The sequence below is a fragment of the Cyprinus carpio genome, chromosome A22 (assembly GCF_018340385.1).
Source record: "Cyprinus carpio isolate SPL01 chromosome A22, ASM1834038v1, whole genome shotgun sequence".
Lineage (NCBI taxonomy): Eukaryota > Metazoa > Chordata > Actinopteri > Cypriniformes > Cyprinidae > Cyprinus > Cyprinus carpio.
The window spans coordinates 3064123-3091053 of NC_056593.1; the positions used below are offsets into that span (position 1 = coordinate 3064123).

The 26931-nt window shown below is 40.0% G+C and overlaps 1 protein-coding gene, 2 long non-coding RNA genes and 1 pseudogene across 3 annotated transcripts; 2 read left to right on the forward strand and 2 right to left on the reverse strand.

Moving 5' to 3' along the window:
- Nucleotides 1-648: 648 nt before the first annotated feature.
- Nucleotides 649-2367, forward strand: LOC109102690 (annotated as a pseudogene).
- A 3169-nt stretch (nt 2368-5536) lies between these two features.
- Nucleotides 5537-6225, forward strand: LOC122135037. Its single transcript, XR_006153274.1, has 2 exons — nt 5537-5918; nt 6130-6225. It is a non-coding gene; the product is annotated as an uncharacterized LOC122135037 (long non-coding RNA).
- A 9253-nt stretch (nt 6226-15478) lies between these two features.
- Nucleotides 15479-16573, reverse strand: LOC122134854. The gene is made up of 3 exons (XR_006153138.1): nt 16520-16573; nt 16360-16422; nt 15479-16081 (listed from the first exon to the last, which is right to left on the reverse strand). It is a non-coding gene; the product is annotated as an uncharacterized LOC122134854 (long non-coding RNA).
- A 1843-nt stretch (nt 16574-18416) lies between these two features.
- LOC122134983 lies at nt 18417-26502 on the reverse strand. Its single transcript, XM_042712367.1, has 3 exons — nt 26189-26502; nt 25604-25917; nt 18417-18535 (listed from the first exon to the last, which is right to left on the reverse strand). The coding sequence occupies exons 1-3, from the start codon at nt 26481-26483 to the stop codon at nt 18437-18439; spliced, it is 708 nt and encodes a 235-aa protein (XP_042568301.1). The 5' UTR covers nt 26484-26502; the 3' UTR covers nt 18417-18436.
- Nucleotides 26503-26931: the final 429 nt, after the last annotated feature.

Here is a 26931-nt window from a genome sequence, read left to right on the forward strand (position 1 = left end):
AAATGGCCGCCAACCAAAATGTGCACAGGCTTTTAACTTTTGCATCAAACTGCAGCACTTTGTGATTTGTCTAGGACTGGCACTAGTCTAATACAAAACCAAAGGCAGACTTTGTTTTGGATCCCTCGCAACAACATCTTTGTTGCCGCAAAATAAAAGGTGTTATTATTGTCTAAAGGACTGACTGCATGGCTGTGTTTGTGCCTCACGTATGTGAGAAATTAATTCAATTAACTTTTAAACATAGACTGCTAAAAAAAACGAAGCTGTGTCAAAGGTTCATGTCTGTGCGTAAAATACGCATGAATCAAACCGAAAGAAAACAATGCAGTGAGAAGCGCTTTCTCTTGCTAAATGCACGCACACACACACACGCCTACACAACATAGCCAGTAAATCCTTGATCAGTGTTAAATGTTAAAAATAATGTTTTCATCTGTTAAGAACCTAAAGAACATTTCTATCTAATTATTCATTACATACTTTCAGACTCTTTTCTCTCTCTCTGTGTGTGTCTGTGTGTGAGAGAGAACAGGAGGGTCTTCAAACTCTGTTGAGGGAGGGTTCACACACACCAGATTAATATCTCTGCTGTGTTTAAATCAGTTTGGTTGTTTTAAGCAGACAGTCACTGAACCATTAAAAAATATGTTTCATATGTTAGTTTTGTTCTGTTTGTGCTGGTGCTACCGGACTGGTAAGTTATATGCATTTTTATGGCTTAATATTACAGATTCAGGTGATGAAGATCTAATTTTAAAGGTTGTTTCATTGCAGAAACAATTATTTGTTTAGCAGACGTTACATGACACGCATAGAAATCTATAAAAAACATTTTACAAAAAAATTGCAGTATTGATGAACAATCAAAGTCAAGGTCAAAGTCTTGATGTTCTTCAGTTTATACTTAAATATTACAAATTATAACTGACTTTAGGGTTTGTAAACCAACAGAAGTTTCAAATCTCTGACTCAGCCTGTTCACGTTCATCAGGTGTGTTTGGTGAGTCAGTGTCAGTGACAGAGGGACAATCTGTTACTCTAAACACTGATCTTACTGAAATACGTGACAAAGACTTACTGTGGAAATTTGGAGCTGAAAACTCTCTCATAGCTGAAATCAATAGAGCTGCTGGAATCTCCTCCACATATGATGTTCCTTATAGTGGATTCAGAGACAGACTGAAGCTGGACAATCAAACTGGATCTCTGACCATCACAGACATCACAACTCAACACGCTGGACTTTATAAACTAGAGATAAGTGGAGCGAAACTGACATCAAAAACATTCAATGTTTCTGTCTATGGTGAGTAAGAGGTTACTTGTAGCATACATTATAACACACATTATAAATTGATTATTCATGACAGACTATTAATTATTATTCATACTTATCTTTATTCTCTCATGTTTTCAGCTCGTCTGCCTGTTCCTATCATCAGCAGAGATTATTATTCATCATCATCTTCATCATCATCACAGCAGAATTGTTCATTGGTGTGTTCAGTGGTGAATGTGAGTCATGTGACTCTCTCCTGGTACAAAGGAAACAGTTTAATTGTCCAGCATCAGTGTGTCTGATCTCAGCATCAGTCTCTCTCTACCTCTGGAGGTGGAATATCAGGATAACAACACCTACAGCTGTTTGCTCAACAATCCCATCAGCAACCAGACTCAACATCTGGACATCACTCAACTCTGTCACACATGTTCAGGTACAGCAGAGCTGATATTAGTTGATGTCGGCGCTGATATTAATGTTTATTGACTGAGCTGATCTCAGTTTGGTGTTTTTATTCCTCAGACTCTGTCCACTGCTGTGGTTCTACTGAAGCTGTGATCCGATTGGTCCTCTCTGCTCTGGTGGGCGTGGCTACTGTCATTGTTCTGGTTTATGACATCAGATCCACAAGGAGACAAGAAAAAGAATCTTAAATATTGTGACATATTTGTAAGGATGAAAAATTGTACAAGGATTTAAATTCAAATACAGGCTATTTATTATGGTAGAAACATATTTTTGATTTTGTATGCAAAAATAAGCAAAAATCATACATTTATATTGGAGAAAGAGCCACAGTGTCTTCCCGGTTGCAGCAACTTCCATTTTAATGTTGATACCTTGTGCCAGTTTTGTTCTCTTGAAAACATGGATGGAAACTGTGCTTTTTTTGCATGCTTTATGTGACATTTCAGTATCATTTGTTTCATATTGTGCTTTGTTTAATCATATCAATCTCATCATAGACTCTTGTTAATGGTTTATATATTTTATATAAGTTGTATTTAGATGTCTGATCTGAGTAGGGTAAGGCCCGGTTTACAGACAGGGCTTAGACTAAACCAGTATTAGGCCATAGTTCAATTAGGACATTTATTTGGTTTTATTTAAGTTTTTTTAGTTAAAATTCATTAGCGGTGTGCATTTTGGGTGTGCATCTTGAGAGAAAACAAAGGCACTGATATATTTTAAGATCATTCAGTGCAAGTTTCTTTCATTTGAAACAGCTCAGATTTGCACTTTAGTCTGGGACTAGGTTTAAACCTTGAATGTGAAACCGGGGATTATATATTATAGTGCAATTTATGATGTTTGATGACCTCTAGCGGTGAGTTTGATAAACTGCAGATACATTTTACATGTTTGGTGTGCTGTTTGAGCCAAAAAGAAAGTCTAATAAATTGACAAAGAGAAATAATAATGTAGGCTATAAATCTATATATCAAACAACTATATCTGATCAGATATGCAGAATTACCTAAAATGTATAATAATGATTTCAACATTTAATTAGCAAATTTATTTGATATTATTGTCATTTTTTTTTTAATAATTTAATGCAGTGATCATTAAACCAATGATCATTAAGCTGTGTCACCAGAAAGGTGTCTCCCATCATTTACTCAGCACAGTTGAGGAAGAGCAGTCGCTGACTCACTATTGCAACATATTTTGGCTTTACATCAAAGGAGGTCAGCCCACACTTGGACCTTATTCTAACCAGACACAGATGCTCACCAGTTTTTCTCCACTCATCCCAAATGAGCCTGTTGTTTTTGGGATATTAAAGAAAAGCGAAGGAAAAAGAAAACATTGTTTGCAGTTTATATCTTCCAATAAAGAATCAATGGTCGTATTTTTGTTGTCTCTTACCTGTCCTTTTAACCGTTTCTCAAACATCAGTTTTGATGGACTTGGTACTTGCTCTGTGTAGAGATGAAGTCAGACTGTGAGTTTCACAAACAGAAGGACAGGATGTATATAAAAGCAGGACAGGAAGAAGATGCCCTTCATCTACAAACTAGTTACATACATAAATGGTCTCTCTGTTTGTCCAACGAACAGATCCATGATTCTGAAGAAATCAAACCACAGCAGGTTTCAGTTTCAACCGGAAGCTGAAGTTCATATGAGTCAGAAGAATATTAACTATAAATATGCATTCAGTGTGTGTGTCTGTGTGTGTTAGGAGGGGTGGATTCACATACCAGAGGAACAGCTTGCGTGTTTTTGGTTTTATTAAATCAGACTTTTCACCGAACAATTGAAGAAAATGTTTCACATGTTTGTTTTGTTCTGTTTGTGTTGGCAGCATCTGATTTGTAAGTTATGAAAACATACATATGGCTTAGTATCAGTAACAGAAACTACAGAGAATTTATAGTTCTCTCTTTTGTTGGAATGTTTTGAATTGCATTTTAAACATTTTAAAACTGACTTTGGGCTTGGTAAACCTACAGAATGTTTAATCTGTTCCTGTCCTTGTTTTTCAGGTGTGTTTGGTTCGGAATCAAATGAAATACAGTCAGTGTCAGTGATGGAGGGTGAGTCTGTCACTGATGTTCTGAAAATACACAAACATGATGACATATACTGTTAGCTGTCAAAAAATCTCCTCATAGCTAAAATAATCTGCAATCTGACCATATGATGTTCCTGAACATTCACAGAACTCAACATGCTGGACTCTATGAAGTAAAGATAGTTACGGCTAAACTGTCATTAAAAACATTCAGTGTTTCTGTCTATGGTAAGTAGAAATATTTTTCTGATCTTCTCATATTTAATTTGATTAAATACTAATTTCACCTGACAAAAAACTTAACTGAGGCAGATTTTGTGTTGTAGTGCTAGTTTATGATTAACTATGGTGACTGGGAGGGGACATGTTCAGGTTCTAGTTTTTGTCGAGGGTAATAACACTATATGGTCATGTGATGTAAAGCCGAGGCTAGTGGTAAGACCAGTTTGACTCCTAACCTAAGGTTGGGGGTTCGAGTCCTTGGGCCACGGCAAAACCACGACTGAGGTGTCTTGATCAAAGCACCGAAACCCCCAACTGCTCCCCAGGCATCGCAGCATAAATGGCTGCCCACTGATCCGGGTGTGTTTCATGGTGTGTGTGTGTTCACTGCTGTGTGTGTGCACTTTGGATGGGTTTTGCAAGAGCACAAATTCGGAGTATGGGTCAACATACATGTCACTCACTTCACAATCACTTCAATGTAAAGGTCGTGGCCTCTATCCTATGTTTTATATATTAGCCTACATGTTTTTCAAGCTGTTTTTTCTCTAACAGTATGAGGCTTATATAATATCCAAATGCTGCGCTAAACACTATTGTTTTTTTTGTTTTTTTTTTAAATAAGGGGGATGAGTCATTCAGTGTGTCTTGCGCTATCTTCCTGTTTCACTGGAAGTTGCTTCAACACATTCCTCATCACAATCTTATTTTATCATTGCTTTATTCCCCTCAGAAGTCCAAACTCATCTGTGTGGTTCTACTGAAGCTGTGATCTGATTGGTCGTCTCTACTCTGGTGGGCATCGCTACTGTTGCGGTTCTGGTTTATGACATCAGATCCAGAAGATGAGGAGACAAAACAGATTTTAATTTAAATCAGTTTTAATCTGTAAAAATGCAAATGGAAAGTTTTTTATAATAAACCTTGCGCCAATTTACCAAGAAGTGACGATTTTGTTCTCTTGAATACATGGGATGGACATTGAGTGAATTTTTTGTTCTCTTGAATACATGAGGCCCAAGCACTGCAGTGTTCAGCTCTGTTGCCTGATTAAACTCACCTACCTTTGATTTTTTAATGATCCTGAAGACATTGATTTAGCATGAAGTGCCAGGTGTGTTTGATTAGGGTTACAGCTAAACTCTGCAGGAAAGTGGATCTCGTGGGCCAGATTTGAGGATCCCTGGGGTGTATTCCAGAAAGCACAGTTAACGTACTGTCAGCTATACCCTGAACTTTCAGTTGATTAACCCTAAACCTTGCTTACTCAAGGTATGTGGATCCAAAAATGCGTCTGGGAATAAGTTCATTCAACACAGAGTATGTTCCTGGTTAAGACTCAAGACATTCTCAACAGAGCGATGAATCGACGAGTCACTATGGAAACAGACATTATAAGAAAAAACATGCCATGCTGTTTCTTTCTTCTTCTTTTGTTCAGTGGTCGTTTACATGCTTAGTGCATATTGTCACCTAATCGATGGATAGATGCCATGATGTTAAATCCTTATATATTTCATTCATAATATGCACTTTACAGTTAAAAGGTAAATTAATAGTTAAAATGTTCAGAATAATCATTAGAATAAATAAGTCATATATTTTTTGTTAATACATGTCAATTAATTTCATATTATTCAGCTAAAACCTTAGAAAAAGTGGGGAATCTATTTTTTTTTTATTTTGTTCCGCTTGGGAATTATTTAATTGTTGCTATCAGGATAGTTTCCGGTGCACTAAAAGTAGAAGAGTCACACGAGGTGCTGCAGTAGTAACATGTCTGTAAGAGTTAAGCCGTAAGAAGTGCTAAGAAGATATTGTCTTTATGTTTAAATGGAAGAAGCTGTAATCCTCCAAGTTTATTCCTCTTGAGGTAGAGAGGCCAATGAGGTACGTGTTTTATCGTATTAATTGCCTTCCGTATGTGAACATGTAAGTTACGTGACCGTGTGTAAATGTATAATTAGCCAATTAAGTGTATTTTCTTACGTGTTGAATGTGCACTTTATTTATTCGTTTTGTATGTATTTTTCGTTTATTATTATGTGTAAAACACCACTTTTAGAGGGTTAATTTAAGTTTTATGTATTTTCTTTCATAGTTCTGACGGCATTGTTGGGGCATAAAAAAAGGCTAAAAGACTAGCATGTACAAGACATGTTGAAGACTCGTGTCCAAATAAATGTCTGTTAAAACCAAGAACGACCTGAGCCTTTGATTCAACTCGAGGGGGGTAAAACCAAGAACGACCTGAGCCTTTGATTCAACTCGAGGGGAGTAACAACGTGAAAGCTTCACATGTAGAATATTGATTTGATGCTAATTATATATTAAGTCATATCAGATATATATTTTGATTTAGAATTTAGACATTATAGAAAATGCTGATCCATGTGTGAGATGATAATATAAAATTAATAAATATATATATTCAACTCAATTGTGAAACTCGTTGAGTGGAAGGAAAAAGTGTGGAAGAAAAATGCACACTAACCGAGAGAACCGCAGCCTTATGAGGATTGTCAAGCAAAATCGATTCAAGAATTTGAGTGAACTTCACAAGGAAATGACTGAAGCTGGGGTGGGCCGTACAGTCAAGGCATCAAGAACCACCACACACAGACGTGTCAAGGAATCTGGCTACAGTTGTCGTTTTCCTCTTGTTAAGCCACTCCTGAGGTGTCTTAACCTGGACTAAGGAGAAGAAGAACGGGACTGTTGCCCAGTGGTCCAAAGTCCGTCTTTTCAGATGAGAGCAAGTTGTTTGTATTTCATTTGGAAACCAAGGTCCTAGAGTCTGGAGGAAGGGTGGAGAAACTCATAGCCCAAGTTTGCTTGAAGTCCAGTGTTAAGTTTCCACAGTCTGTCTGTGATGATTTTGGGTGCAATGTCATCTGCTGGTGTTGGTCCATTGTGTTTTTTGAAAACCAAAGTCACTGCACCCGTTTACCAAGATTTGTGGAGCACTTCAAGCTTCCTTCTGCTGACCCAGCATTTGAAGATGCTGATTTCATTTTCCCAGCAGGATTTGGCACCTGCCCACACTGTCAAAAGCACCAAAAGTTGGTTAAATGACCATGGGTGTTGGTGTGCTTGACTGGCCAGAAAACTCACCAGACCTGAACCCCAGAGAGAATCTATGGGGAATTGTCAAGAGGAAAATGAGAAACAAGAGACCAAAAAAAAAGCAGATGAGCTGAAGGCCACTGTCAAAGAAACCTGGGCTTCCATACCACCTCAGCAGTGCCACAAACTGATCACCTCCATGCCACGCCGAATTGAGGCAGTAATTAAAGCAAAAGGAGCCCCTACCAAGTATTGAGTACATGTACAGTAAATGAACATACTTTCCAGAAGGGCTGTCCCCACTGCGCGACGTTCTCGGTCAAAACCCGAGAGCGAAGGCTTCGCGTTGCAGTAGCTGGGAAGTCGGACCCATGCCTCTCTGCTCAACCCAGAGAGGAACCGATGGATTGTCCACAGGCCTCCAGCTCCTGGGGTGAGATGATGGAGAAGGTTTCACCCGTCCTTCCCCCGCTGTTTGAAGATCCGTTAACGGGAGAGGAAGATGACGATGACGAAGTGTTGTCGACCATCCTCGAGGACGAGGATGACGACGAGGAAGATGCTATTCTTCCCCCAATGCAGTCGCGTCACTGAGTGCACAGGATGAGAGCTCACCCTCCCCTGTGCAGACAGATACAGATCTTCTCGAGGTCTGTCGCAGGGCCGCGGCTAGACTGTCGATCGACTGGCCATCCCAACCAGCAGATAAAGGAGCTGAAAGAGACTTGTATGATGGAAAGAGACTTCCGTCACATCTCCCTCCAACGAGGCAGTTTATTCCAGCCGTCCCGGCTTGTGTGGCTGAAATGAAGAGGTTTTGGGATAAGTCTTTTTCCCACCGAGTACCTGTTAAGAGCTTCTCGAGGCTAGATGTCCAGGGAATGGAGGATTTGGGGATGGCAGATCCTCCCGCTGCAGAATCATCTGTGGCGAATCATTTGAATCCGAGCCGCAGGGCAGAGCTCTCTTCAACTGGGGCCTCGTTGCCAGGTGTGGTTCGCCCGGTAACGGCTGTAAACAAAGCAGCTCAGCTCATAAATGATACTTTTTCAGGTGAAATAAAAATGTGATTGAAACTTTTCTGAAGACAATCAGTTCCCTTCAGAGGTTCATTAATATAAAAACTTGAATTAGTGAGAATGAGAAAAGTGTGACAAAATATAGCCTATATTGACGAGAAAGTCCACTGATGAGTTACCATCTTAAGCCTACATTTTATTTTAGTCATTTTAACTTAGGGCTGTCAATCAATTAAAATATATAATCTCGATTAATTGCATTATTGTCATGAGTTAACTCGTGAATAATCGCAACTTAATCGCACATCTTTATCTGTTCTAAATGTACCTTAAATTTATACTTTTCCCCATGGTTTCACAGACAAGGCTTAAGCTAGTCCCAGAGTAAATGCATGTTTGAGCTGTCTCAACTGAAAATATCTTGCTCTGACATATCTTAAAATATGTCAGTGTCATTGTTCTGTCAAGATGCACACCTGTAATGTTTATTAAATATCTTATTTCAACTAAGGCCTAGTCCTGGCTTAAGATGAGCCCCGTTTGTGGAACCGGGCCTTCAAGTTTTTAATAAAAAACATGGACAAATATGGATGCTTTATGTAATATAAGTGTGTGACATGACATACAGCCAAGTATGGTGACCCATACTTGGAATTCGTGCTCTGCTTTTAACCCATCCAAAGTGCACACACACAGCAGTGAACACACACACACTGTGAACACACACCAGGAGCAGTTGGCAGCCATTTATGCTGTGGCGTCCGGGGAGCAGTTTGTGGATGGGTTTCCTTTGCTCAAGGACACCTCAGTCGTGGTATTGAAGGTGGAGAGAGCGCTGTACATTCACTCCCCTCACCTACAATTCCTGCCGGCCCGAGACTCAAACTCACAACCCTTGGATTGCAAGTCCAACACTGTAACCGTTAGGCCACAACTTGTTCATTATTAGTGAAACCATAGTTAACAGAGCATGAAGAGTAGACATTTTTCATAGGTCAGATGTTTTTCAAAAAACTTGTTCATGTCTATTAGACACATGAGAAATAAAAAACCTTGAAATACTAGGTTCCTATTTTCTTTCTTTGCATTGAGCAATTTAGTTACACAAACCTGTTTGCATTTTCGCATGACAGGGCAGCTCACTTCTGAACATGAAAAATCTACATTTATTATTTATTATTACATTTGTTTGCCTCTCTGGGCCACATACTGTATTTTGATGCAGCTAAATTCTCAAAATTGTTTTCATTGATATATTTGACTGTTTTTGTTGAATATGAAATATGAAATAGTTTCAATGAAATTTCATTGAATATGAAATAGTGACTGAAACACGACCCATTAAGACTAACCAGCTCTCCCTTACAATATTGTAATCTGCACAAAAATCCTGATTTAAAATCGTGCCCTCGTCTGATAAAATCAAATAAGCTACACGTAAGATAAAGACAATAGCTGTGCTGTGATTTCGGTTATACTTGCATGTAAAATTAGAAAAGCAACATATCTGTGTTTTAACTGATCCCTTACCAAAAAGTAGTATACTTCAAGTTCATTTTATTAAGTATACTCAAGTAAAGTTCAATTATACTAAAAGTGAACTTATAGGTATAATGATAGTTTACTAATTAAATACTTTGTTCACTTTGAAGTATACTCTCAGTAAACGACTAGTCACACTGCAAGTATACTCATAAGTTCTCTTTAAGTGAACTTTTACAACATACTTTAACTATACTACCATGTCCCTATTAAGGTTTTAATTTGTATATATTTTGTTATATGAATATCTGAACATACAAACCATCCAAAGAAAGGAACAGGGCTTTCATGCATTCCTTTTTTTTTTTTTTTTGAAAAAAAAAAAAAAAACACTTTAATGTGGGTAAGTTTCATAAAAAATAAAGAAAATAACATTTTGAACAAAAAAGCTGAAAAATACTATGAATTGGATTCAGAATGATAATCAAAATGTAGATGGAGTCGATCAACACCCCAAAGCTTGACTGTAATTATTACCTCTTCATCGGTTGACATTTTTATTCCATAACGTTACAGTTTTGATGCTATTTCATGTCAGATGATCTTGTTACATGTGTTTAGTATCTGCTGTTTTTTCTTTTTTCTTCTTCTGGTGTGTTTTTTTGGAAATTCTGTACAGAAGATGTGTACTAGCACCCTCTACAGTATAGCAATGAAAACATGGATTCTAGGAGCACAAGTATAGCTCAAATATATTTAGACTTTTTGTAAGTATTAGTCAAGTATACTTAAATGTCATTAACATAAAAAGTAAACTAAAAGCATACTTTCATTTTTTTTAGTTTAAAAAAAGTATACTAATTGATAAATTTATTTTTCTTATTTTTTTAATTTTTTTTATTTTATTATTTTTATTATGGTAGTAAAATTTAATTTAATTCTTTTTCGTAAGCGAACTGGGAAAGTGAGACCTCGGACTCGTGCGGACGACAGCTTCAGATGCATAATATTTTTATTTGCTACAAACAGGATACACAAGAAGCACGTTCAGCTCGGACATGCAGATGGTTGTTGTGGTAATAAACACTAAAAAGCAACCGTTCGCGTGTCCGCGCTTCACGAGTTCACGCTTACATATAATTAGCTGAAGTATGATAATGCGTATTTGGTGTGCTGTCCGGGGAAGGGCTAGAGTATCCTAGAGTACCCCCCTCCCCGTATAAGTGTAACATGAACTCAGAGTGAGGAGATGGGGTGGAGGAGGGATGCTGAAAAACCGTCAGTGGATAGAGGTAAGTCAGCTGTATTTATACTGTGGTGTTGATTAACTTGATTGTGCTCCACCCAGGGGCGCTGCACAAGATCCCGGGCCCTATGCATAGGCAGTCCTGATGGGCCCCCATGAAAATATCTGTAGTGATAGTTGTATATATAGAAACTAACCACTAGGTGTCAGTATTATTATACGTGTGGATGGGCAGTATTGATGGGCCTACATGAAAATATCTGTAGTGATAGTTGTTCCTGCTCGCAACCTGAAAGTGAATTAAAAGATAAGTTTAATTACAAACAGTTTCTTCTTTGAAATAAGAAACATTACATAGTACCAGGAGTGGAGTGGGTTAATCACCCAACATCGACAGTCGTCATGGAAAGTGTTAAACCGCCTGACGCTGTAAAACTGGACTGGAAACATTGATCACGAATGGCGTATGTTCAAGTAGAGATTCACGCTGTACTTGCAAGCAGTGGGCTTGGATGAAGCGTCGGATGCACGCAAGATTGCATTGCTTCTCACCGTCGCGGGACCTCAGTCAATAGAAGTGTTTAACACACTCGTGTTTGCACAGGCCGAGGACAAAGGCAAATATGACGTGGTGATGGAAAAGTTTGATGTGCACTGCACACCAGAAAAAACGAGACTTTTGAGAGGTATGTTTTTTGCTCTCGTCTACAACAACAAGGAGAGACGTTTGACAGTTTCTTAGTTGATTTAAAGTTGGAAGCTAAAACATGCAATTTCGGACTGTTGCAAGATTCAATGGTCCGTGACCAAATTGTGTTCGGCATCAATGATAAAAAAGTGAGAGAGAGGCTTTTGAGAGAGACGGAGCTAACCTTGAATGAAGCAGTGCTGATAGGTCATGCTGTGATAACGACCCAAGCAGTCACAAGGAGGATTACTAACGAAGCTGGGGTCCAAAGGGTTATTTATTTAAGCAGGTGTGCAAAATATGCAAATAAATAGGTATAAGAGCTTAAAACAAAGATTGTAATAAAAAAACAGTCTAAAACTAGAACTGCAAGTACTAAAAACAGTACCAACTCCCCTCTACAACATTGAGGCTGGAGTTTCCCTTGCTACACAGCACCACAATCATGTCCAAGCTCTCTATCTGTTCACCCCCCACCTTCTAGTGGCGGCCATCTTAAATACACCTTTTTCCCGCTCTTCCCATATTGGAAAATACCATTTTATAAATAAAAAATCTCTTGCCTTTCAACTCTCATTATATGCATGATTTAGAGACAAGTTTAAGTAAATACATAAATACAATTAAAAAGAGAACGAATAAACCAACACATTTGCACTAACATTACCAGTGAAACTTGTGATGGTAGATATTTTCAAAGTCTCTCCATCACACACCCCACCCCTTATCCCTGACACTGTAAAGTGTCAGAACATAGCTATTCAGTCCAGCCACTCATACCCAGAATCCGTGGGCACTTACAACACTGCCCGTAGATCTCGACCATTCAACTAGGCCTCTCATCGCCCCTTCCGTGGTCGAGTCCTCCCTGGCATACACGTTGTCCTCTCTAATGACGATCCTTGCCAGTGAATGTCCCTGGGTTCTGCCGTCCTCACTTTCCCATCATTGGCAAAACACGAGCATTTCCACCAGTTCGCTTGCTCTCCATGGGGTTGCAAGTAACGTTCCACCTCTCCGCATCCTTTGACACACCCAAATCCTCACCACTTCCGTTAGTCGTCCGCACCGCGCCGATCAGTGTGCACCCTCATCAGCTCAGTCAGAAGTACCGGTGTGTCCTCCCGGGCCTGGATCCCACCGCTGCCACCATGTGTGATAACGACCCAAGCAGTCACAAGGAGGATCACTAACGAAGCTGGGGTCCAAAGGGTTATTTATTTAAGCAGGTGTGCAAAATATGCAAATAAATAGGTATAAGAGCTTAAAACAAAGATTGTAATAAAAACAGTCTAAAAACTAGAACTGCAAGTACTAAAAAACAGTACCAACTCCCCTCTACAACATTGAGGCTGGAGTTTCCCTTGCTACACAGCACCACAATCATGTCCAAGCTCTCTATCTGTTCACCCCCAACTTCTAGTGGCTAAGTCAAAGAGAGCGTGTGCATGCAGTGGAAGAAACATCCCTCAGTGACACATTCTTCGTTGGAATGGTGCAGAAGGCCGATATCAGTCAAGAAAGAACAGAACAGGCTGATGTGAATAGTGTTGCAAGGGACAAGTGGATGACTGCTCTGGAAATAAATGTAGTAACAGTATCACTCAAGCTAGACACAGGAGCAAAAGTCAATCTGATTTCAGAGTATGATGTCAGAGCAATGAAAATCAAGCCGCGCATAAGTCAGAAAACTGTGCAACTCAAAGCCTATAATGGCCAGAACATTCCAACAAACGGAACATGTACTCTCAGAGTAAAAGTTAAAAACAGAGAACATTACCTCATGTTTGTGGTTGTTCCAGATGGCCATGATTCTGTGTTGGGAGATAAGGCATGTGAAGATCTGGGTCTGGTAAGAAGAATGTACACCATAAATAATGGAGAAAAAACAGAACAGTGTGGAACAAATCGTGAAACAGTTTCCAGACATCTTTGAAGGGTTTGGAGTATTACCATTCACCTACAAAATACAGTTGAAAAAAGATGCACAGCCAGTAGTTCACGCACCCAGATGGGTTCCAGCACCACTTCGTGAAAAGCTAAGGCAAGAGCTGGATAAAATGACAACAATGGGAGTCATAGAAAAAGTGGAAGAGCCTACGGAGTGGGTTAATTCAATGGTGTGTGTGAAGAAAGCCAATGGTGATCTACGTATTTGTATGGATCCAAAGGACTTAAATGCAAACATACAGAGAGAACATAATCAGATTCCGACACGGGAGGAAATTATAAGTGAGATGGCAGGTGCTAAGTTTTTTACGAAGCTGGATGCATCTCAGGGCTTTTGGCAGCTGAAACTACATGAGGACAGCACAAGGTATTGCACATTCAACACGCCCTTTGGCCGCTACTCCTTCTTGAGGATGCCGTTCGGAATTTCCTCAGCTCCTGAAGTATTCCACAGGGCTATGGAACACGTAATCGAAGGCATCGAGGGTGTGCGTGTTTATGTGGACGACATTGTATTGTGGGGATCCACAATAGAACAGCACAACAAGAGGCTCATGGATGTCCTACAGCGTGTAAGGAAGTATGGGCTCAAGTTAAATAAGAACAAGTGTCAGTTTGGAGCGAAGGAAATCACGTTCCTTGGAGATACACTGTCAGAAAGGGGTGTGAAACCAGACAAGAGTAAGATACAGGCAATACTCAAAATGCCCAGACCCACAGACAGAAAAGCTGTATTGAGAGTGATGGGGGATGATCAATTTCTTGGGAAGTTCATACCTAACCTGTCTTCAAAAACTGTTTATTTGAGAGAACTGTTGTGCTATAAAGGCGAGTTCAGATGGACAGCTGATCATGAACAAAAATGGGGACGACTGAAGACTCTCCTCACCACAGAGCCTGTTCTGACGTTCTTTGACCCGACAAAGAAGACAAAGATCTCGACGGATGCATCCAAAGATGGAATGGGTGCAGTTCTACTGCAGGCGGATGGAGAGAATTGGAGGCCAGTTGCATATGGCTCGAGAACGATGACTCCGACGGAACGTCGCTATGCACAGATTGAAAAAGAGTGCCTGGGCTTAGTGTATGGATTGGAGAAATTTCACGGCTATGTGTACGGCTTTACCGACATTTGTGGCAGAGACAGATCAATAACCATTAATTGCCATCATTAAAAAGAACTTGAACCAAATGTCTCCAAGAATCCAGCGACTGATGATGCGACTGCAGAGGTATGATATGGAGCTAATGTACACTCAAGGGAAGCATCTAGTTCTGGCGGACGCTCTGTCCAGAGCTGTGGAACAGAGTGGAAATTGTGTGAAGTTCCACAGAGGCTGATGTGACTCAGCATGTGAACATGGTAGCTGAAGCTCTTCCAGTCACAGACACAAAACTCAAACAGATTGCAGTGGAGACTGGAAAAGATAAATGTCTGCAATTGGTCATCAAACATCTGAATGAAGTTTGGCCTAGAGGAAAATGTGCTCAGTACTACAACATCAGAACAGAGTTGAGTGTTGTTAAGGGATTTCTGCTGAGACAAGACAGGATCATTATCCCTCAGTCACTGCGACAGGAGATGTTAAAAAAACTGCACGAGGGGACACCTTGGGGCCGAGAAATGTAAAAGAAGGGCTAGAACTGCAATCTACTGGCCCGGAATAAACGCAGACATCGACAAGATGGTGTCAACCTGTGATACGTGCTTGAAGCATCATGCTAAGCAACAAAAGGAGCCAATGATCATCACTGATCCACCGGATGAACCATGGCAGAAAGTTGGGACTGACTTATTCTTTCTGGACGGAAGAAATGCGTTGCTATCCAATACATCTGCTTGTGTGATAACACACATGAAATCCATCTTTGCGAGACACGGCATTCCGCAGGTGGTTTGCAGTGATAATGGGCCATGCTACAGTGGAAGGGACTTCCAGTAGTTTGCTGAGGAATATGGGTTTCAACACGTGACATCGAGCCCATTATATCCGCAGTCGAACGGAAAGGCAGAGAAAGGAGTTCACATTGTGAAACTACTACTCAAGAAAGCAGTGGACAGTCAATCAGATCCTTATTTAGCTCTGCTGAATTACCGTGCTTCTCCACTAGAACACAGTGTGTCTCCTGCTGAAATACTGATGGGGCACAGATTACCACACAAACCACACTTCCATGCTTGGCAACACAAAACAAGAGAAAGTACCTGAAAAGAAAACAAAAGAACCTGAAACTGAGACAAAAAGCGAACTATGACAAGGCATCAAAAAGCCTAGAACCACTCTCCAATAATGACACAGTAAGACTTGAGGATTCCAATACCTGGACTAAAAGAGCCACAGTCCTGGAGGAGGTGAAGCCAAGGTCTTACACTGTCAGGACAGAAGATGGTCAGATCCTGAGGAGAAACCGGAGAAGTCTGCTAACAACAAAAGAGACAGTAGAGAATACACATACAGGTGACGCTGACTGTGCAGAGTCAACATCTGAAACACTTCCAGTACTGCATCACAATGAGCAAGCTAAAGAAATGCATTCACCTGTGCTGAGAAGATCCAGTCACACAGTAAAGCCTCCTGATAGACTGAACCTCTGAATATTGCTTAAACAGATCAGAAGCATTAGAATGTTCATAAATGAATAGATAAAAGAAAATGTAATCAGTTGATTATTGTTACTGTGATTGTAAAGCAAATAATTCTGGAGATTGTTATTTGATACTATACATCCTGTATAATGTGTACAGTGCTTACTTAGTGGTTAGATAATCTAGAAGTCATTAGTTGTAATAACTTGTTTTTTATGTCTAATGGAGAGGGGATGTAGTGATAGTTGTATATATAGAAACTAACCACTAGGTGTCAGTATTATTATACTTACCTGTGATATAGACAGACAGAGAGTTAGACCATCACATGTGTTGTTGCTGTTCCTGCTCGCAACCTGAAAGTGAATTAAAAGATAAGTTTAATTACAAACAGTTTCTTCATTGAAATAAGAAACATTACAATATCCAGGTAAAATAAAATATATTCCAGACTTTTCAAGGGCCCTCTCTTCCTTTGGGGCCCTGGTAATCAGTACTGGTTTTTCCCCCAGTCCGACGCCCCTGGCTCCACCGGTGTTGATTAGACTAAGTATCTGACGCGCTCCTCCCGAACCTTGTTAATAAAACATAAACATCTAATTTAATGCGCATCTTGTATATGAAAAGCATTTTATGGGGCCCTTGGCTTTTGGGGGCCCAAGGCAGTCACCTACCTTTGCCTAATGGTTAAGTCCGCCCCTGTTTCCCCGTCCTTTCCTTTTGATGAGTCTGCTTTCCTGAGTCTTAGGTACTGCAGTTACATGTACATAGATCAAACTACAGACAGTGATACAATAAACACAGTATGTTTAGATTTCTCACCAGAAAGGTAGAATTGCTTTAAAATTACCAATTTATTATTTTTTTTTTATTATCTGATATTATTGTAAAAAAAAAAAAAAAAAAAAAAAAAAAAAAAAAAAAATCATTTAATAAAGAAATTAAATGTTTGATGTTTTGCAGGTCACGTGACCATTAATGATATCAGAGACCCGGGATCGTCGTTTAATTATTCAAATTATTAACATTTCAGAGGAGCTTTAAGTAAATACTGTATAGTGTGTGTATTTCAGTGTGGACGTGTTAAAAGTGTTTTCCAAAATATAATAATAATAATATTTAAAAAATCATTTACCAAGGTATTTAGTTTAGTTTTTGTAGAAGTACAAAAACTTAAATAAAATGTAATAAAATTATGTTTCGGTATTACTTATATCATTCGGATATATATATATATATATATATATATATATATATATATATATATATATATATATATAGTATATATATATATATATATATATAAAATCACAATCACAGAATACATTTAACCTTTAAATAATAAAAAAGTTTAAATTAAATTAAAACTTAACAGTAAATATAATCAAACCAATCAAACATGAATTAAATTTAAAACAGTAAATATAAATCAAACCAAATTCAAAATATAAATAACAACTATAAATTCTAGTAAAGACACTGTAGTAAAAATACATTATAAAACTGTTTTATAATATTAAAAAAAGTTTATTTAAAACAGCATGTTACATTAATTCATTCTGTTCTTAAAAGCAACTGATACATCAGTAAAAAGACACTTACAATACAAACATGCAGACATGCAAATGAAGTGCAAAAGTGACAACCAGTATCACAAAATATGGAAGTATTTTTCCCAATCATTTTCACCTTAAAGTTTTCAAATAAGTTCTTTTGAACCAAACTCTCCAGTTCTGTGCTGATTCACAATCATACAACGTTTGTTTTGAAGCAAAACAATGCGTTTGAATTATTTCACACTGTGCACATTGTTGTTTGCACAAGAAGATCTGTCAAGTCTGAAATGTTTACTTTCCATCTAGATGATTTTGATATAAACTCATTTATTCAAAAATCATTTATTCAGTGTAAAGAGTAGCAGATGAATAAAAAGGTATGTGCACCATTGTTTTTTTTGTTTGTTTTTTTTTTATCAGAAGAGCAGAAATGCTGTTATATTTTCTGATATAATGGTAATTTGTTATTAAATGACATGAATGAAGCCACATCAGACACACACATACAAACACACACACACACACACACACACACACACACACACACACACACACACACACACACACACACACACACACACACACACACATCTGCAGTGAAATCACAGCTGAGAATCTCATAATAATAATAAGCTGCATTAATTTTACCCCATCCTTGGACTTTTGACAGATGCCCGAGCTTATTTTTCACCTGGTCTCCTTTTAAAAATAATCACACACAAATAATTAAACACCGAGTTTGCATAATAAAGACAATATTTTCCTCTCAGTATAATAGCTGTTTGTAATACTTACCCTTTGTAAATATCCTGCATCAAATCAGAGACATTGATAGAGCCACGGAAAACAGTGACACGTATTCCTGAGGATGGTGCACAAGCATCTTTATGGTCCATTCCTTGCACTGCGCCCCCTAGAGGACAAGAAAAGGATTAATGTATTAAGGATACTATGGGTTCTTTCACACTAGCACTTTTGGTGCGCACCCGGGTTTGATTGACGTCAGAGTTCTTCTGAACTCGGCTGCGCACTAGGGCTGCACGATATTGGGAAAAAATGACATTGCGATATTTTATTTCTCTGCGATATATATTGCGATATGAAATCTAATCTAATTTTTTTCTTACAAACAAAAATGGGGTGAGCACACTTACATTCTCATTTTAAATGATTTAAACATCAGAGTATTATTTAAATTAGAGTAAATTTATTTGTTTGTAACTTTAGGATATGGTTTGAATTGTTAACATATTAACTAACATGAACTTACCACGAGCAATACTTTTTGCTACTATATTTATTAATCTTTGTTTATCTTAGTTTATAAAAACACAGCTGTTGTTTGGTAATGTTACTTCACAGTGCATTAACCATGTTAACAAATACTGTACAACTTTTGATTTCAACAATGAAGGCTATAGCCTAAATGTTAAAATTAACAATGTTGTAGAAGTGCAGTTTAGTAATAGTAAATGTTAAATAATGTAGTTAAATAGTTTAATAAATAGAACATTTTTGTAAAGTGTTACAGTTTTTTTTTATACACCGATTCATACGTCTTGTGAGTTTATTGTTGGACAGAACTAAAGGAATCATTAGTTCGCGAATCAGACGTGTACGGCACGCGTTGTGTAATTATCTCGGCAGTTTAGGATATCGCACAAGATTTGACAACACAGAAAACATTTCATCACTGGATAGTTTTTTTTTTTTTTTTTTTTTTGTTCTACACCATCATGTCAATTGATTTTGATTAATATGCGCGAGGTAAAGAGAGCAAGACAGCGCTCGTGTAGTTTGAAGACGGTGAAGGTGAAGGTGAGCGCGCGCGCGGGCGGGGCTCTCTCTCTCTCTCTCTCTCTCTCTCTCTCTCTCTCTCTCTGCTTGTACTTATATGCGCCCTGTTAAACTGACAGGACTTAAAAACACATGCAAATGATAAACTTTCACTCTATGATGGTTAAGTTGTGCAATTAATCCGCGAATCACATTCGTCAAGGGCCGGGGAGCAGCTATGGAGACAGATCAGTCTCAAATATAATTCACGCAAAAAACACGATTCACACATGCGTAGACAATTTCACATGCATGAAACCTAATTCACATAGACACAAAAAAAATTCACGTGCGTGAAAAAAAAATATATTCACAAAAAGCAATTCACATGCGCAAAATAAAATTATATATTCATAAAATACATTTCACAAATTCAAAACACAATTCGTAGATATCCAACTGTGCACAAAAACCTTTGAATGTTTAAAAATGTACGAACGAGTGTCTGAATGTACGAATCGTCATTTACTACGAATCCACTCGGATTTGTGTGTGTGTGTTTTTGAGACCTTTCCTGGCAGAGCTCTCTTCCCACGTGGGTCTGTCGTACTCTTTAGCCAATCAGATGCGAGCTTACCATTCAACCAATCATATCATAAGCCACCGAGAGTGTCTTTAGTGGGTCTGTCGGCAATCGGGGAGACGTCAAGAGAGAAGCCCATAGAAGCCCTGGGCGTTACATTTTAAAATACTATACAAAATAATTAATCAGGAATACTACTCCTGCTCACTCACGCCAAAGAACTCCCCGCTCAAGATCGCCGTGTCTGCAAGATGAACGATGGCAGTTTGCACGCACAGCTACTAGAAGATTTACATCTGTCAGACAGGTTGCTGACGTCATCAAGGCTTAGTTTGAGTCTGCGCGTCAGAAATGGGAGTGCTAAAAATCGCTAAAAATGGGCTTCACTTGTCTCAGTTGAGTTCCAATTGGGTCGCTGTGTCCATTTCTTTTACTGTCTATGGGATAACTGATGTAAAGGCTTAATTTACGTTCTAATTTGTATCCAAGATGGCGCCATCTGTATCCAAGATGGCGCCGAGCATGGCGGCCGTGTTGCGAGCTCCGAGTAAACTTTGCAGTTTTTCGTCTGGTGTTTTACTTGTTTTGTTTTTTGTTGTTCTACGTGTTGGATGTTGTTTGTTGTCATAACTGTCTACGATAGACACACGCTTCTGAACATTGGTTCCTACGTCGCGGAACGCAAACCGGACTTTGAGTTCTTGAACGCCGGCGCTTTGTTTACAGACACCGCATCAGAAGCCCTTTTTGTCTGGGCTGCGCGGGCGCGACCGAGGAAACGCCGCCGGAAAAAGGAAAGAGAGCCGGCGTCCTCGTCAGACTCAGACGTCGTCCCCCTCCGACCTCCTCTCCCATCCATTTTGCTGGCTTACGTTCAGTCACTGGACAACAAACTTTGTGAACTGCGGGCACGTTTTTGATGGCTTACGTTCAGTCACTGGACAATGCAATTATTTGCCTCACAGAAACCTGGATGTCTGCAGTGGTTCCAGACTCAGCCATCGAGCTTACCGGGGTTCTCCGTGCATTGCTCGGACAGAACGAAAGAGCTCACAGGGAAAAGCAGAGGTGGGGGCGTTTGTTTCTTTATCAACAACTCGTGGTGTGATGAAAGGAACCTACACTCTATTAAATCCTTCTGCTCCCCTGATCTGGAATTTCATATGCTTCTGTATCGGCCTTTCTGGCTACCGAGGGAATTCACAGCGGTCATAATCACCGCTGTTTACATTCCCCCTCAAGCCAACACAGACCAGGCACTCAGGAACTGTATGGGAATATAAGTGAGCAGGAAACCGCGTACCCTGATGCAGCGTTTATTGTTATGGGGGTACTTTAACAAAGCCAACTTCAGAACAATAGCTCCGAAATATTCTCAACACATCACCATCAACACGCGTGGTGATCGTGTACTGGACCACTGCTACTCTCCTTTCCGGGACGCCTACAAATCTCTCCACGCCCCACCTTTCGGCAAATCGGATCACTCTTCAATTCTGCTGCTGCCTGCTTATAGGCAGAAACTGAAACGGGAAGCACCCGCCCTCAGGACAATTCAATGCTGGTCGGACCAATTAGACGCTATACTACGAGACTGTTTTGATCACGTGGACTGGGACATGTTCCGGGCAGCGTCTGATTACGACATAGAGGCGTACTCAGAAACTGTAACGTGTTTCATCAGGAAGTGTGTAGAAGATGTAGTGCCGACAAAAAACAATCCACATCTACCCCAACCAAAAACCGTGGATTAATAGCGATGTTCGAGCAGCCTTGTCAGCGCGGACATCCGCTTTTAAAAATCCGGAAACGCTGATGATCGCAAACAAGCCAGTTACGATCTCAGGAAATCCATCAAAGCCGCAAAAAGACAATACAAAAACAAAGTTGAAGAACAATTCAACACCAGCGATGCAAGAGGCATGTGGCAGGGAATCAATAAAATCACAGACTTTAAAGGGAACAAACCAGCTACTGTGAACATTGCCGCCTCTCTACCGGACGAGCTGAATAACTTTTATGCTCGTTTCGAGGCTCACAACACCGCCCACACCAGAGAGCGCTCCCGCAGCTGCTGCAGAAGAGGTGAGTGCACTCTCCGTCTCTGTCGCGGATGTAAACCCGATCCTTCCGACGGGTGAATATCCGCAAGGCAGCGGGTCCTGATGGCATCCCAGGCCGTGTGCTCCGAGCATGCGCATTCCAGCTAGCCGGTGTTTTTACAGACATTTCCAACCTCTCTCTCTGTCTGTCTGTGGTTCCCTCGTGCTTCAAAAAATCCACCATTGTGCCCATACCAAAGAAAAATAAAATCACATGCTTGAATGACTGGAGGCCTGTTGCTCTCACACACATCTTCAGTAAGTGTTTTTGAGAGACTCGTCAGAGACTACGTCTGCTCTGTGCTGCCTGCCTCACTGGATCCGCTACAATTTGCATATCGTAGCAACCGTTCTACAGACGATGCTATTGCTTTCACCCTACACACTGCTCTCTCTCCCACCTGGAAAATAAGAACACCTATGTGAGAATGCTGTTTTTGGACTACAGCTCAGCATTTAACACCATAGTGCCTGCCACACTTGTTGCGAAGCTCCAGACTCTGGGACTAAACAGATCTCTGTGCAGCTGGATCCTGGACTTCCTAACAGGCAGAAGCCAGGTGGTCAGAATGGGCAACAACACTTCATCCCCGCTGACCCTCAAACACTGGTGCTCCTCAGGGCTGTGTCCTCAGCCCGCTCCTGTACTCCCTGTACACACATGACTGTACAGCCACACACAGCTCCAACGTCATCATCAAATTCGCTGATGACACAACGGTGATAGGCCTGATCACCGACAACGATGAGATGGCCTACAGAGAGGAGGTGAGCACCCTGACTAAATGGTGTCAGGACAACCACCTCTCACTCAACATCGACAAGACCAAGGAGCTGGTGGTGGATTTCAGGAGACAGAGCAGAGAACACACACCCATCACCATCAACAAGACACCTGTGGAGTGGGTAAGCAGCTTCAGGTTCCTCGGTGTTAACATCAGTGAGGATCTCACCTGGTCTACACACACTGATGCAGTGCTGAAGAAGGCACATCAACGCCTCTTCTTCCTGAGACGGCTGAGGAAGTTTGGAATGAGCCCCAGCATCCTCAGATCATTCTACACCTGCACTATAGAGAGCACCCTGACAGGCTTCATCACTGCCTGGTTTGGAAACAGCACCGCTGGCAACCGTAAAGCTCTGAAAAGGGTCGTGCCAACTGCCAGCCACATTGTTGGAGGTGAGCTTCCCTCCCTCCAGGACATCTACACCAGGCGGTGTATAAGGAAATCCCGGAGGATCATCAGTGACTCCAGCCATCCTTCCCACAGACTGCTCTCTCTGCTGCCCTCAGGAAGACGTCTCCGCAGCATCCGATCCCCGCACTAGCCGACTGAGGGATAGCTTTTTCCCTCAGGCTATCCGACTTATGAACAGTCTGAACTAATACACCCTACAGCATACTCCACAATATGGTATGCCACACACTGCACTTTAACTTTGACAGTTCAACACCGAACTATTTAACACAATAATCTACCTGCTACCACTGGATTCCATCCAATGCACATCCATAACATTTCTGTATCCAGCCCACGTACACTCTGTTGCACCTTAGCATATTTTCATGCGTATATATGTCTACATAATGTAGAATGTGTACATTCTGTGTATAGTGTATAATGTGTAGTGCTAACTGTATGTATGTACATATTGCGTAAAATGTGTAGTACTAACTGTAAGTATGTCCAATAGTACACTGTGTGTACTGACTATATGTATGTGCATATTGCATATTTTCACCTGTTGAAGTCTGTATGGTTATATGTTAACTGTTTCTGCAATTTCTGGTGCACGCTCCCAAGAATTTCACTCACCAAGGCACATGTGCTGTGGTGATGTGACAATAAAGTGACTTGACTTGACTTGACTTGACTTGACTAATTAATCCATATTGCGCAGAATCGTGCTCCTTGAATGCACTCTCAGTGGCTTATGATATGATTGGTTGAATGGTAAGCTCGCATCTGATTGGCTAAAGAGTACGACAGACCCACGTGGGAAGAGAGCTCTGCCAGGAAAGTCTCAAAAACACACACACACAAATCCGAGTGGATTCGTAGTAAATGACGATTTGTACATTCAGACACTCGTACTTTTTTAACATTCAAAGGTTTTTGTGCACAGTTGTATATCTACGAATTGTGTTTTGCATTTGTGAAATGTATTTTATGAATATATAATTTTATTTTGCGCATGTGAATTGCTTTTTGTGAATATTTTTTTTTTTTTTCACGCACGTGATTTTTTTTTGTGTGTATGTGAATTAGGTTTCATGCATGTGAAATTGTCTACGCATGTGTGAATCGTGTTTTTTGCGTGAATTATATTTGAGACTAATCTGTCTCCATAAGCAGCTGGCCCGTACGGTTAATGAATAACGGATCAACTATGACAGCCTACATCGCAAGACTAATCTGTCTCCATAAGCAGCTGGCCCGTACGGTTAATGACGATGCTTAAATGATACATCGTGCAGCCCTAGTGCGCACCCACGAACCGTACCCGAGTGCTCTTAAAAAGGTGGTCTGGGGTACGGTTTATGTGAACTTCGGTACGGTTCGCTGCTGATGTGAACGCAGTCATACCAAATCATGGAAGTGAACCGCTATTAATGACGTATTATTTGATAAAAATGTATGTGCGCCGCCGTTATAAGCAACGGGGGTAAACAGCTACTGGCTTGATGACGCACGCAAAGTGCGGTTCGGACCCAAATAACATAATATGAAACGCAGTCCAGCGGGGGCAGGGGCAGGGGCAGGGGCAGGGGGGACGCACATCCTGCAATCAAACTCGGGTTCGGTCCAGGCAAACAAACCAAGTGTGAAAGCACCCTTTGAGTCTGTGGAAGGCGTAGGAGGACCATAAAATGTTCATCCAATCATATTGCTTGGTCCGAGGGCTACTATAGGCTGTCCTACATGCCTGTCAGTGTATCTGCACACCTCTGTGCACCATGTTCACGCAGACATGATTCGTCATCACTGTGTTCCATTACTCTACTGCAGACCGAGCGAGAATGGAAGGCGTTATTACTGTAATATTATGAGCTTTGTACTGTAATGTTTTCGCTGCATTCAACGCTGGTCAGCCTCTGCTCTGTCTGTGCGCGGTCATGTGTATTGGAGGAGGCGTGGCTTTGGAGAGTTATTTTTCAGCGAGGGTGGGATAGCTAACTTGCTATTGCTAGCCTCTCTGAATTCAGCTACTCTACCTTTAAGAAGCTCCATTCGCATTTGTCTCTCTTCTTGAAGGAATGCGGAACAAACGCTGGATTTCAACATGTGAATTTTTCTAATGTGGACGGATTGTGTGAGCATGGTACTTGATGAAAAGACGCTTGCAGGCTCTCTCTCGATGAATGAAACAGTCGCTTAAGTCATAGATTTTTTTATGGTAAATAATAGATACTTTAATAGATTATCTAAATATACATATTAATAGGAGTCAAATTTCATTATCAAAAAGTCAATAAAGCCATAAAGACATTAAAAATTATGTGTTCTGAAATTCTCACAGTAACTCTGAAGCTCCTAGTGATGCTGAATCTGCTGCTGTTGATCTGTAGATGATAAAGTCCAGAGTCTGTGGTTCTGATGTTCCTGATGGTGAGGAATCCAGTTTGATTCACCTCCAGTCTGCCTCTGAATCTCTGATTACTATAATTAACCTGATCATCTGTACAGATCTTACTCTGATCTCCAGTGATTTCAGCGATGCAAGTGTCATTAAAAGACCATGTCATCGAATCGACTGGGTTTTTTATTACACCAGGATCTAAAGTGACATTATCTCTCTCCTTCACTTCACATAGTCCAGCAGCAGGAACACCTGAAACACAAACCAACAGCTGCTGGAGGAACTTTCTGGGACAAAAAATAACTGTAAAAATAATTATGCATATTAATCTCCTCAAAACAGGAGAAAAAATAAACTGCTAAATATCAAGTTAATTGTGGATATGTCTTTATTCATATAGATGTAATTCTGTTCTGTTCAGTGATGCAGGTAAAGAGAAAAACAGCTCTGAATGTCACTGGTATAATAAACACAATGATGTGATTTAAACATAAACAACCTGCTTTTAAACATAATAACTTACCAATGACAGTAACCTTGAAGATCTTTTCACTATCACTGTTGCTGCTGATGATCATAAGTGTATAAAGTCCAGAGTCTGTGGTTCTGATGTTCATGATGGTCAGAGATCCAGTCTGATGATCCAGCTTCAGTCTGCCTCTGAATCTCTCATCACCACCTTCACACTGAACATCTGTACAGATATCACTGAGATCTCTATTGATGTAAGCAATGTGAGTGTCATTAAAATACCACTTAATCTTTTCTTGTTGGTTTATTTTAACATCAGTGTGTAGAGTGACTGAATCTCCCTCCATCACTGACACTGAAACACTGTGTGCACCAGACACACCTAGAAAATAAATGAACAGATAATTATCAATGTTTTTGGAAAAGTGGGACAAAAATATACATAAATACAACAGGAAAGTGCTGTGAAAATGATTTTCTACAGATCGAACAGCATGAAAGCATCATCAATTTACACATTCACATTTACATATTCACTCATCAGACAAACATACATGTTATAATGTAGGTTATTTGATGCTTATTGTACACCATAATATACATCAACACACATCTTGACTCACATCTTGCATATATTTGCATTCATACAACCAAGAAGTGATTATTGGATTGCCTATACTGTCATGCACCTCTGAAGACCATAACACTGGAATGTTGAAATTAACACATTAAAATAACAAAATTTAAATTATATTTCAAGTTTATTTCAGACTGCAAAAACACTTTTTTTTAAAT

Coding starts and splice junctions, on each gene's coding strand:
- LOC122134983 (XM_042712367.1), bottom strand. CDS start 26,483: ATGGAGGGAGATTCAGTCACTCTACACACTGATGTTAAAATAAACCAA. Junction 25,918..26,188: donor CTTCAAGGTTACTGTCATTG/GTAAGTTATTAT, acceptor TTTGTGTTTCAG/GTGTTCCTGCTGCTGGACTA. Junction 18,536..25,603: donor CTAGGAGCTTCAGAGTTACT/GTGAGAATTTCA, acceptor CTTGTCCTCTAG/GGGGCGCAGTGCAAGGAATG.